At 40.1% G+C, this 14,008-nt stretch overlaps 1 protein-coding gene across 1 annotated transcript in view; it reads right to left on the minus strand.

The window, feature by feature from the left end:
* Window positions 1-14,008, minus strand: part of LOC127572450 (SWI/SNF-related matrix-associated actin-dependent regulator of chromatin subfamily E member 1-related-like) — a 35,155-nt gene that overhangs the window by 12,513 nt on the left and 8,634 nt on the right. Inside the window, exons 3-8 of the mRNA XM_052019726.1 lie at window positions 12,448-12,571; window positions 7,232-7,444; window positions 4,218-4,338; window positions 3,936-3,973; window positions 3,235-3,313; window positions 878-1,093 (exon numbers count right to left, since the gene is read on the minus strand). Of these exons, the coding sequence (XP_051875686.1) occupies window positions 878-1,093; window positions 3,235-3,313; window positions 3,936-3,973; window positions 4,218-4,338; window positions 7,232-7,444; window positions 12,448-12,571 (791 nt within the window). The remainder of the gene's footprint in view (window positions 1-877; window positions 1,094-3,234; window positions 3,314-3,935; window positions 3,974-4,217; window positions 4,339-7,231; window positions 7,445-12,447; window positions 12,572-14,008) is intronic.

Here is a 14,008-nt window from a genome sequence, read left to right on the forward strand (position 1 = left end):
ATTGGTTAAAGATGCTATTGAATTAAACATTCTTGGTGTTTCACAAGAGTAGCAACATACTTGCAAGATATTCCTTTACTTTCATAATTAAGCTTTCAAATCTGGAAAATATAGAGAAGCATAAGTAAACCATTCCTTTACTTCCTCTTTTATCTACAATATCAAAGGTCCTCACGTGGTAAAGTTCTATGATTTGAAACATTCTCTTTGTTGACTACACAAGTGGAGTTTCTGCCTTTTGTAGTGAAGTATGGTTTTGTATTATACCAAATACCTTTTACAATATTTCACTGTTTTGTGTTTAACAATAGCTTAGCCTAGTTTACTATCAACCATTCACTTCTTATCAATTACAATTAGCTTATTAATTCTACATTATGGAAATAAATGGAAAATTCAATGCTATATCTAAAAGAAATATTCCACATCAAGAGCTAAAGCAGAAAATGTTTACATTAAAATTTATTGTGAACACATCTGTAATGCTGGATGATTGTGTTATACAAGAAAGTGCTTAAATCTCAGTACTTTAACATTAAAGTAATGGATACATTTCTTTCAAAGTACTAAACTGTTATGGGATCACCCCACACAAATCATAGATGGTTTAAAAAAATCCTCTCCTGTGTAAGTTTGATTTATTTTACTATTAGCCACATGAATGAAATTCTGTGCAATGATTTTGGCCCTTAATTAAAAAATAAGAGGTTTTCTGTTCCTGAAACTGGCATCTGTATTTCCAGCCATACACTGTACTAAACCAACTAATACATCCAATGAGGTCACGTAGTTTCCAGCTCCCAGACATTTTCTGATAGGCTGTAAAATGTGTGGTGGCTGGATAAGTTGTCTGGCTATAACAACATATTTTTCTGACCTGGCAGCGAGACGTCAGTGAAACTAGTTGTTAACATTTGCCGTAAATTGTCAAGATGCTTGTGTAGATTTGCATTTTGGCTCTGTTCTTCAGCCAGCTCCTCCTCCAGTTTCTCTTTAGCACTTCTCATGTTATCAATGTGCTTCTGCAAGACTGCATTCTGTTCTTCATATTCAATGTTAGTCTTTCGTAACTTTCTCAACTCTGCTTCTCGAGCTGTAAAACAATTAAGAAAAAGATTCAGTAAATTTCATTTGCTTTTCAAGTGTGGTTTCCTTTATAGAGTGGTTTCCTTTATATTGAGGAGCCCCAAAAAACACTGGAACAAAATACACTTTCCCAAATACCTCCACTCTGTCTGCAAGTTTGAGCAAGAAGAAGTTAATTTTTTTAGATCAAGGATCTTTTAGCATGGAGTTCTGATGAAAGGTCATTGGGCGAAACATGAACTTTCTACAGCTGCTGCTTGTCTCATTTAGCACTTTCAGTATTGTGCATTTTATTTGACATTGTGATCATAACTAGTTAGACAGTCTCTTGCTGACTCACATAGGAAAAGCATCAGAAAGCTATGGGAAGCATTATTACTGGATTAAAAAGTGTAAGAACAGATTATTATGTAATTCTACATAACAAATATTATTGGAAAATGCATGGATATATGCAAGGGAACATGAGGTGATTCATAATGCATCTCAGGGGGGTTATTTTCCACATCCTCCCATTTCCACTCTTATGACAGTCTTCTTCACATTTTCCTAATCAGGCTCAACACAAACATTCATCTCTCTGCTCAGTCTGAACTTGAATTTAGTGACAGGCAATAGGCTTGCCCCTCTTACTGGGGTTTACTGGTGATACAGAATGAGCCTGTCAAGTGTTTGGACAGTGATGGCAGGTGGCCTTGCTTCATCAGAACTCACTGAGATTGTGGGATTCTAAGCCAGGCTGTTAGCCTGGAATGTTTTCATCTTCTTGCAACCCCCAGACCTTTTATTTAGTTCAGACATTCTACAAATCCACCTTTTCTCCCCTTTTAATTTTTCTCCAATGAGCATGTTTACATTTCCTTGCACTTTCTTTCGCATAATTTCAGCCATTCGCATGTTTTTCTATTTCATTTGTTGCCATTACCATCACCATGAAGAGCCTTAATATCACTCATCAGTTGCAGACCATTCAATCCATTAATTTTCCATCCCCAGCGTATAGATCATCTGCCTTCATCTCCAATTATCTTGCAATTCTGCTAAAAGGCTGCCTCAGTTTTCAGTTCAGACAACAGATAATGGGCATAATGTATGCAATCAGCATTTTTAATGTTGTTATTATAGTTATAGGTTTCTTTCTTGTTTATACCTTTGTTAATTATACAATACCAAAGTTCGTCGTTTTGATCAGCATATTAAGTAGCCTTTGTTCACTTTGCCATAAACACTGTGTGATTTAAGATAGATGCGCATCAGTGGCTTCTTTGTTTTACATCCTCTTATGCACATTAATTTTTTACATTCCATATTTCATGCAAATGATCTTCATAAACTATTTCCAGTACAATGGTAATGCTTAATTACTGACAACTTTCCAGAACCACTTGACCCATCTGTTTTGTCATAACAACATCTCAATTAATTTTCAGGGAACACACAATTTAATAAATGCATTTAAATTGTCATTGGTAAATTGGTTTATTATTCATTTAAACAGATGAACTTTCAACAACTGATGGCACCCTCAAAGTCATTATGAAATGTCCTCCAATGGAACAATAAATTTTTGATATATCAAGGCCTCTAGGTAGATCATGCTGTTTTGAATTTCCAAATAATCAAGGACAGCTTACAGACATGTCCTTTGTCATACAGTTTCATGCAATTCCCAAGGACACTATTCTGAGATAAACAATGACCTGTACCTACAAAATCACATGCAATGCCTTTGCTGACTTACGTTTGTTCACAATTCCCCTGTCCTCTTACACTTAGGATTTGAATCATGTTGAAATCCTTCCATTGCCTCACTACATCCCAGATCTCTAATCTCCTCCATACTATATCTATGTCTGCCTTTCACCCACTTACACTCCATAATTCACAGCCAGTTCAGCCAATCAGATCCCACTCTGCATCAATTCCATCCCTCAACCTCCAACTCTCCAACTTCCACTCCTTTAAAACCACCCTCAAAATGCCCCTTTTTGACCTGGTTCCTTAGCTCATTACCCATTATCCCAAAACTTCATTACATTTTTCAACATCAGCAAATCTATATAAATTCAAAGTTGGTGTTTTGGACCCAAGTATTTAATGATAAGTGCACATGATTAAAAATTGTTATTGATGTTATTGATTCCCTACCTTTATTATGATCAAGAAATTCTTCAGTAAATATTGGAATATTAAACATAGACATTTTCCCTTGCTGCTCGTTGTTCTTCTGAGAAAATAAAATAGTAAACTGAATTAAAGATGAGAGTCTTTTTAAAAAGATGCCTTTTAAACGTATTGGATTTTGCTGATTCATACTGCTAAGCAAGATTAACTAAACAGAAGCCTATACAGAAGCCTATACCACCTTCAGAATTTTTATGCATTATTTTTCACATACTTCTGGTACAACAACATCAGGTAAAAGCAGTCTTCAACTGAACAAGCATTAGCAATGTACTACAGCTGTTTCAGTTTACTTCATGGTCAATAAGTGAGTCTTTATAGACTCACAGAACAATCTAAATGAAACATTACAATTTTGTATATTAACTGAGACACCTAGACTTGCGGCTGTTTGGACCCTTCCTCTCTAAAACGAACTTGTGTTACAGAGCCACCTGGTGTCTCTTTCCTACATTGCACTGTCAATGATTGTACATTTCATGAAAACAGCTGCTAAAATTGCAACTTGGTTGTAGCATAATTTAGCAAAGCTGAAGGCAGACTTTAATGCAAACAAGATACACAATTATAATAAAAAATACTTTTAGATAAAGCTGAACCCCTTTTTCAAAAATAATCCAACTGTGACATTTATTTTGATACCGATACATTCCAGAAGCTCTTACCTCAGTATGCATGCCATTTGACAATGAATGGGCAGTTTCTAAAGAAAAGCATAAATGATGATTAATTGAGAAAAACAGAGTCTTGGAAAAGCATTGATCCATAAAATTTCCACCTGTGTCTTACTGTACCTTAGTTTTATTTTCTTTGCAATCTGACGTGCAATGAAAAGATACAAATTGGTAAACATCTATTTTTATTTGCCACTAAGAATCCAGTTCTTAAACTAAACAAATATTTTGCTGTTAGTATGCTATATTAATGATAAGAAAGAGCAGGGCTACCTTTTCTTAGCTTCTTTTCCTGGATGGCAATTTTGCTCATTTTGTAAGCTTCAGTTCGCTGATACTCCTGCAGTTCTTTTATATACTGTTGCTTCGCCCGTTCAGCTTCATCAAGATAGCACTTAAAAATGAATAATACATATTCTTAAGAATAAATATGGGGAGCTGGTGTAGGGGGAATTAAAAGTAAGTAATTCGTTGGTTTAAAGGATATATGACTACAAAGACTAAGATTCAAGAAAAATAAATCATCTTAAAATGGCTCAGACTTTGCAACCGGCAGCAAACCCAGTAACTAATTACCTTTAGCATTCCTCCCTGCGCATATCTAGAAAATTACTGGAAGGTTCTTCTTCAGTGAGGTCTTGTGCATTGTTGTATTATTCAGATTTAAAAGAAGCATCACATGGGGTAGACAAAACCAGCCAGTACAGAAAATTAGAAAAGACTGATGTGGTCACACTTAGGTTGAACTGCTATACTTGAATGCTCTAAACACCCTAAAATGTTCCTAAATATCTCAGAAGCAGCAATAACATTTGGCATTACTTAAAAACTTGAAAACTCTGTTTAAAGGGGGCACGGGAACAGGGGTCCTGATGGGAGAGTTTAAAGGGAGTGTGGGAACTGGGTTTTAAAGGAGCAGCAACAGAATCCTGGACACGTGCAATGCTAGTAGAGCAACTAATTAACAGGGCTAGTCATTGAGATACCTGAACTAACATTCCACAGGGCCGAATTCAAATCCGGCAGCAATGGAATTTAAATATAGGTAATAATTTAGAAAAATGATAACTAGTCTTAGTAATGTTTAGTACAAAAACTACTGTATTGTAATAAAACTGGTTCAATAATATCCATCAGGGGAGGAAACAGAAACATAGAAAACTTACAGCATAATTCAGGCCCTTCGGCCCACAAAGCTGTGCCGAACATGTTCCTACCTTAGAAATTACGAGGCTCTATTTTTCTCAGCTCCACGTACCTATCCAAAAGTCTCTTAGAAGACCCTATCGTATCCGCTTCCACCACTGTTGCCAGCAGCCCATTCCACGCACTCACCACGCTCTGAGTAAAAAACTTACCCCTGACATCTCCTCTATATCTACTCCCCAGCACCTTAAACCTATGTCTTCTTGTGGCCACCATTTCAGCCCTGGGGAAAAGCCTCTGACTATCTACCCAATCAATGCCTCTCATCATCTCATATACCTCTGTCAGGTCCCCCCTCATCCTCCGTCGCTCCAAGGAGAAAAGGCCGAGTTCCCTCAACCTGCTTTCATAAGGCATGGTCCACATTCCAGGTAGCATCCTTGTAAATCTCCTCTGCACCCTTTCTATGGCTTCCACATCCTTCCTGTAGTGAGGTGACCAGAACTGAGCACAGTACTCCAAGTGGGGTCTGACCAGGGTCCTATATAGCTGCAACAATACCTCCCGGCTCTTAAATCCAATTCCACGATTGATGAAGGACAATACACCATATGCCTTCTTAACCACAGAGTCAACCTGTGCAGCTGCTTTCAGCGTCATATGGACTCAGACCCCAAGATCCCTCTGATCCTCCACACTGCCAAGAATCCTACCATTAATATTATATTCTGCCATCATATTTGACCTATCAAAATGAACCACTTCACACTTATCTGGGTTGAAGTCTATCTGCCACTTCTCAGCCCAACTTTGCATCCTATCTATGTCCCACTCTAACCTCTGATAGGCCTCTGTACTATCCACAACACCTCCAACCTTTGTGTCATCTGCAAACTTACTAACCCATCCCTCCACTTCCTCATCCAGGTCGTTTATAAAAATCACAAAGAGTAAGGGTCCCAGAACAGATCCCTGAGGTACACCACTGGTCACTGACCTCCATGCAGAATACGACCCTTCAACAACTACTCTTTGCCTTCTGTGGGCCAGCCAGTTCTGGATCCACATTGGAATGTCCCCTTGGATCCCATGCCTCCTTACTTTCTCAATAAGCCTTGCATGGGGTACCTTATCAAACACTTTGCTGAAATCCATATACACTACATCTACTGCTCTCCCTCCATCGATGTGTTTAGTCACATCCTCAAAAAATTCAATCAGGCTCATAAGACAGAACCTGCCCTTGACAAAGCCATGCTGACTATTCCTAATCATATTATACCTCTCCAAATGTTCATAAATCCTGCCTCTCAGGATCTTCTCCATCAGCTTACCAACCACTGAGGTAAGACTCACTGGTCTATAATTTCCTGGGCTATCTCTACTCCCTTTCTCGAATAAGGGAACAACATCCGCAACTCTCCAATCTTCTGGAACCTCTCCCGTCTCCATCGATGATGCAAAGATCATCGTCAGAGGCTCCGCAATCTCCTCCCTTGCCTCCCACAGCAGCCTGGGGTACATCTCATACCTGCCATCCTTACCTAGTCTGCCTTATATATGACTCCAGACCCATGCCATGTGGTCAGCTCTTAAATGGCCCCTGAAAAGGGAATTTGAATACTGCTACATTGAAGTCAGTAGTTGCATGGGAACACCACCACCTGCAGATTCCCTTTCAAGTCACACACCATTCTAATTTGGAAATAAAACAGCAACCCTTTGTTGCTGGATTACTAGCCCTGATCTTGGAACTCCCGATTCAACAGCACTGTGGGAGCACCTGCTCAAAAGGACTGCAGTGGTTCAAGGCGGCAGCCTACCCCCATCTTTTTAAAAGCAAATAGGAAAGGGCAATAAATGCTGGTCGTGCAAATGACATTCAGATCCTGAGAAAATGAATTTCAAAAAAGCGAAGAAATGAATACCAACAAAAGGCCAAAAGAAGTAGGTGATTTACAGGTTAGATAGGAGGAAAACTTCTATTTATCAGCACATATATTTATCTGCTGCACCACCTTCATTAACCCCCATAGTTACCTCAACAAAAGAATTTGCTCAGATTAATCAGAGACACAATGCCTTACCGGTTTTCCAATATTAATTGTAATAAACAGATTACACACTGTAAGTCACCAAACCTGTTTGTCTTCAGGTGGGAGTTTGCTCCATTCACTGCCCAATGTCTTGGTTATTTCGGGAAAAGGTAAATCTGGTTGCTGTGCCCGTAACTGTTCACGGCGTTCATTCAAGAATCGCATGTAGCCTGTCAGTGGAGCTTTGGGACCATTTGGTACATTTTTTTTGCGCTTTTTACCCTTTGGCCAGCCTCTTTTCTTGGTCACATGCTGCTGCTAAGAATGTAAAAAAAATATTTGAACTACCAGCATAAAATATGGAGTTAAATGCTGACACATCTGGTGCCTTTAAAAGCAGCAAGATCAAACAATTTATCATGTTGAGTTTGAATAAAACATACATACTAAGAGCATATTTTCAATCTGATTTCAATAAAAACGTGGAAACTAAGTCGACTGGCATTCTTTATTTATTTTTTCCACATTGATAATATTAGCATTAAATGATCGTATAAAGGATGGCCATCTACCCAGTGAAACTATGAACACACTGTCCCAAAGGCTGTTTTCAATTCAATTCTCGGAGCACCCCCAAGAGAGAACATTTCCCCTCCTGGTGGTCATTGTGAGTTAATCAGAAAACTGTGCCCAACATTCAAATTTATGATGTGAGCTAACAAATTTTCTAAAGTCCACTTATATAACACTGACAACAGTCAGAGAGAGGAAACCTTCACTCCAAAAGCTTCTAAGTGTTATACTGAGGCAACAGGGTTTCTTAGTGCTTTTTCAGTGTTCCATCAAACCTCCTCATTGGGTTGTATAACTGTTTCAATTTAAGCCATCATCCTCACTGAAATGAAAACTCCAGGTAAAAAAACTGATGAGCTACATTTGGAATGATGGGCTCTCCCTGCATCATTTCATGCCAACCTAATAAAGATTTACTTTATACCATACAGTACAAAAATAAATCCTGTTTCATTGTTTAAATGCATCAGTACATTCTGATACATTATGGCTCAAGTTTCTTATTGAGCCCCAGAATCAAGCTATTTTGCCTGGTCACTTAGATATGAAAATAAACAATCATCTGACTCAACCAATTGACAAATCCAGGGAGGAATGGGTACAACTGTCTTCATTAGGCGTCTGTGTCAGTATAAGAGAATGTATTGGTTAATGTTCATCATTTAAAGATTAACCTGCATGTTATCCTTTACCGGGAAGTAAAAGAAAATATGTAGTTTAATCCTCTTAAGTGTTTTATATCTGAAAATGTAGATATGACCAGTGTAAAGTTTGAATATGATAAAGTGGGAAAGGGAATGATGGAATTCAACTTGGACAAGTGTGAAGTGATGCATTTTGGGAAGTTAAATCCAGGTAGGACATGCACAGTGAATGGCAGGGCCCTGGGGAGTGTTGTTGATCAGAGAGACCTTGAGGTACACATACATAGTTCTCTGAAAATGGAAACACAGGTAAGGCAGGGGGGTGAGGAAGGCATCCAGCATGCTTGCCCTCATCAGCCGTGGCACTGAATACAAGGATTGGGACATCATATTGCAGTTGTACAAAACACTGGTTGGAAGCCTTCCATTGATGGAAGTCTTACTGGCCTGTAGTTCCCTGACTTATCCCTGCTGCCCTTCTTAAATAAAGGCAGGCACAAAGTTAACTATCCTCCAGTCTTCCGGTACCTCACCTGTGGCTAACAAAAATACAAAAGTGTCTGCCAAGCCCACAGCAATCTTTTCTCTTGCTTCCAATATTATTCTAGGATGCACCTGGTCAGGCCCTGGGGATTTATCCACCTTTATGCATTTCAAGGCCCCAACATCTCCTCCTTTGTAACATTGATAAGCTCTGGGATATTACTCTTCCCTCCCCTGAACTCATGAGCTTCCATGTCCTTCTCCATGGGGAAAAACAGACAAGAAGTATTTATTTAAGACCTCAGAATCAGATTTATTATCACTGACATATGACATGAAATTTGTTGTTTTGCAGCAGCAGTACAGTGCAAAAAACATGAAAATCTATAAATTACCAAATAAATAAATAATGCAAAAAAAAAGGAATAATAAAGTAGTGTTCATGGATCATTCAGAAATCTGATGGCAGAGGGGAAGAAGCTGTTCCCGAATTGTTGAGTGTGGGTCTTCAGGCTCCTGTACCTCCTCCCAGATGGTAGTAACAAGAAGAGGGCATGTCCCAGATGGCGAAGGTCCTTAATGATAGATGCCACCTTCTTGAGGCACCGCCTCTTAAAGATATCCTCGATGGTGGGGAGGGTTGTGCCCCTGATGGATCTGGCTGAGTTGACGACCCTCTGCAGCCTCTCGTGATCCTGTGCATTGGAGCCTCCATACCAGGCTGTGATGCAACCTCACCCACTTGCTGTGGTTCCACACATAGTTTATCACAATGATCCTTAAGGGGACCTGCTCTTCCCCTAGTTACCCTTTTGTTCTTAATACATATATAGAATCTTTTAGGATACTCCTTTATCCAGTCTGACAGAGATATTTCATGGCCCCTTTTTGCCCTCCTAATTTCCTTTGAACGTATTCCTAATCCCTTATACTCAAGGCTTGCTTGATACCAGCTGCCTATACCTGACATATGCCACTTTCTTTTTCCCAACTAGAGCCTCAATATCCCTCGTCAACCACAGTTCCCTCATCTTGCTGGTCTTGCCCTGCACTCTCTACAGGAACATGCTGGCCTTGAACTCTTCCTATCTCACTTTTGAAAGCTTCCCACTTGTCAGACATCACTTTACATGCAAACAACCACTCCCAATTAACTCTTGCAAGTTCCTCTCTGATGCCATCGAACTTAGCCTTCCCATAATTTAGGACTTTGACTTGAGAACCTGTTCTATCTTTTCTCATAACTATCTTGAAACTAATACAATTATGGTCACCAGTTCCAAAATGTTACCCTACTGGCATGGTCAACCACTTGCCCAGACTCATTTCCTAAGAGGAAATCGATTCTGTTCCATCTAATCCCTTAGCACTATGGCAGTCCCAATCAATATTAGGGAAGTTAAAATCACCCACCACTACAACCCTATTATTCATACACATATCTGAAATTTCCCTGCATATTTGCTTCTCTAATCCTACTGACTATTGGGGGTCCTACAACATAATCCCATCAAAGTGATTATCCCTTTTTTACTTCGAAGTTCTGCCCACATGACTTCACACGAACATTCCACCCAGGATATCCTCTTATCCTAAGTACTGCATGATGTTCTCCATAATCAGGAGTGCAACTCCATTCCCCCACCCCCCCTTTCATGCCAGAAGCATTGATACCCTGGAACAATTGAACTGCCAATCCTGCCCATTTCTCAACCATGTTTCTCTAACAGCTATATCACATCCCACATGCCGACCTATGCTTGAAGATGCAAGAGACTGCAGTCTGGAGCAAAAAAAACTGCTGGAGGAACTCAGCAAGTCAAGCACCAGTCCACCAAGGCTCCCTCTCACTCTCTGTTCATCTTTTACTTCTCCACCCTACTACCCTCACTGTTACCTAAATCCGTTACCCAAATCAATTACCCATCCCCACCTGGTTCCATCTGCCCATCACCAACCATACACCTACCCACCTAGGTTTCTTCTCCCTTGGGTACCCTGCCTACCCCACCTGGCTCCATCTGCCCATCATCCCCCACCTCACCCGATCTCCAGTTTACACCCACCCGAATAGGACGAGCAAACCTCCCTACAAGGATATTGGTTACCTCCAGTTCAGATACAACTTGTCGCTCTTGTACAGGTCACCTGTATCCAAGGAGCTCCTCCCGTCTGCATGAGTTCTTCAGCCACACATTCATTCCTTTGCTTCATGCATGTGGCACAGGAAATAATCCTAAGATTACAACCCTAGAGATTCTAGTCTTTAGCCTTCTTCCTCACTCCCTATATTCACTTTGCAGGACCATTCTGATTCTAGCTCTTCAACCTTCCCACTTCTTCCCCTGCACCACCCCCCCCCCCCCGCCCCCCCCCAACACCTGTGGAATGTTCTGCTCCTGCTCCAAGACATCCTTGACCCTGGCACCAGGAAGGCAACACACCATCATACAATCTCACTTGCAGCCACAGGAACACCTGTCTATGCCCCTGACCAGAGTTCCCTATCATATTGCTCCCCTAAACTTTGACCTACCCTGTTGCTCAAAAGAACTGGTCGTGATGCCACTGACCTGGCTGCTGCTGTTGCTTTCCACTGAGAAGCCATTCTAGCAGCCGCCCCCCTCCCCAGTATTCAAAACAATATGCTTGCAAAGGAGGGAAACAGCACAAGAGGCCTGCACTACCTGCTTTCCCCTCCTGATGGTCACCCATCCATCTGGCTGAACCTGCAGTGCGACCACCTCCCTGAAACTCCTGCTTCCTCATTGATTCCAACTGCTGCTGCAACTGACCCATGCGATCTGAGAGGAGCTGCAGCTGGACACAACTCCTGCAAATGTTGTCGCTAGGGACACTTGACCTCTCCCTGATTTCCCAAATTTTATAGGGAGCATACCACTCCACTGACTGCCATTTCTACGTCTGAAGTTCGTACTGGGTTAAAAGAAAGAAAAGGGAAAGACTTAAATTTAAATCAGAGAAAGGCACAAAGCTGTGGGAAAAATAAGTGTGCAGGAAGATTAATTTTCAATTGCCACCACAGACAAAATAATCCAAATAATGCCCTATGATGCTGCAAATTTCCAATAGTATCATTTGTTAATTTCTTATGCCCTCGGAAACATAGTGAATTAGGCAAATGAAGGAGGGTACAAGTGCCTACAAATTAGAAAAATGATCACCCATCAGAAGCATCAAGTCAAAGGCAATCAAATGCCCTCATCAAATCAAGACAAACAAATTCAGCAAACGTGAGAGGATTGTTCCATGCACATGGTAACAACTGACAAATACGCAGGAAGCAGCTGTAGAAAAGGAGATTTGTCTGCATTATACTTTCCAAGACTATAGCAATTAACTATACATTTGCCTATCTGATGCTTGAAAAGTAATGAAACAAGAATGAACAGATGGCTTGAGCACAGAATGTAGCCTGAAGGATTTCCAGAATGTACAGAAAGAAATTATAATTTTGTCCTGATCTTTGTGGCTGTCAACTAAATGGTGTGGAATTTTTTGCCCAAATTAAATTGGAAAGCATTCATTAACAAAACCCACTTCTGAGTATTGAGTACAACATCTGGCAGATAAAGCTGTCTTTCAGATAACACTACTTACTTCTTCATTTTTCTTCTCAATATGTTTTTCATTCTTCTGTGATCCATTGTACATATTATTATCTTTCGATGTCTCACTTCCATCCTGTTTTACTCCATGTGGTGATCCTGGAGCCCCTGAGCATCTATAAAGGTAATATAGCAGAAATATTATGATTCAGATTCACATTCAATATATTAAACACACTCTGTCACAATAAGAAATAGCTGCATTGTCAAATCTATATAGGGTCCACGATAAAGGTAAAATATCGTTTGCAGGACCTTCGATAATAAAATTCTAAAGGAACATACTAAACATTATTCAACATAATGAAAACAAAATATATTTTATGCATTATTTTAGTAAACCTAAAATACATGACAGAAAAGAGAAGTATCCAACGTGCAGTATTTCTATTTCTTGTCATGATACCCTTTTTTCCAGCCAATGGTAATTGCAAAACTTTGGCAGCTGTGTCAGCAAATATAGACAAAAATAATGGTTCAAGTCGCATTAGGCTAACTGTTCTGTTCCTGTTCTTGTTTCTTTCATCAATAATGTTGCCATACCTGCTCCCAAAACCTGGACACATCTCCAAAGGTTAGGGTTTGAAATTTTGATACAAACTATGTACAATAAATCTGGCACTTTATGACTTTGATGGCGTTGGACTGTCAGATTTTCTGGATTATTGGATATTATTCCTGTTAATACATCAACACACTTTTAATGCTCCTTTTTTGATGTTATGAAGCAATACAATAAATTTTCCAGTGAATGAAGCGAGTTTAAAGGGAGGGCAGGAAACAGGTAACAAAAGCAAGTTGCTGAACCATCAGGAATCTGAAAATCGGATTGTATTTTGAAACACATCAAGTGAATAACAACTACAAATTGACAAATTGGATTTTCACTGACAGAGGGATATAGAGCGGTTGCAGATGTGGGTAGCGAACTGGCAAATGGAGTTCAATCCAGGCAAGTGTGAGGTGTTGCACTAAGGGAAATCAAATGTAAAGGGAAAGTACACGGTCAATGGCAGGACCCTTAACAGCATTGATGTATAGAGGGATCTTGGGGTCCAGGTCCATAGCTCCCTGAAAGTGGCCACAGAAGTTGATAGGTAAAGGCATATGGCATGCTTGCCCTTATTAGTTGAAGTACTGTGTTCAACAGTCAGGATGTTATGTTGAGCTTTATAAAACTCTGGGTAGGCCACATCTGGAGTACTGCATTAAATTCTGATTGCCCCATTACAGGAAGGATGTGGAGACTTTGGAGATAGTATAGAAAAGGTTTACCAGGATGCTGTCCGGATCAGAGGGCATGCGCAAAAAGGAGAGGTTGGACAAACTTGGGTTGTTTTCTCTGGAGTAGCAGAGGCTGTGGGGAGACCTGATAAAAGTTTAGAAAATTATGAGAGGCCAAGATAGAGTAGGCAGCCTGTAGTTTTTCCTACTTCTGTTCTGTATGCTGCCAGGGATACCGGTAGAGGCAGATATGATAGAGGCATTTAAGAGGTTCTTAGATGGGCACGTGAATATGCAGAAAATGGAGGGATGTGGACCATATGCGGGCT

The sequence above is a fragment of the Pristis pectinata genome, chromosome 7 (assembly GCF_009764475.1).
Source record: "Pristis pectinata isolate sPriPec2 chromosome 7, sPriPec2.1.pri, whole genome shotgun sequence".
Classification (NCBI taxonomy): Eukaryota; Metazoa; Chordata; class Chondrichthyes; order Rhinopristiformes; family Pristidae; genus Pristis; species Pristis pectinata.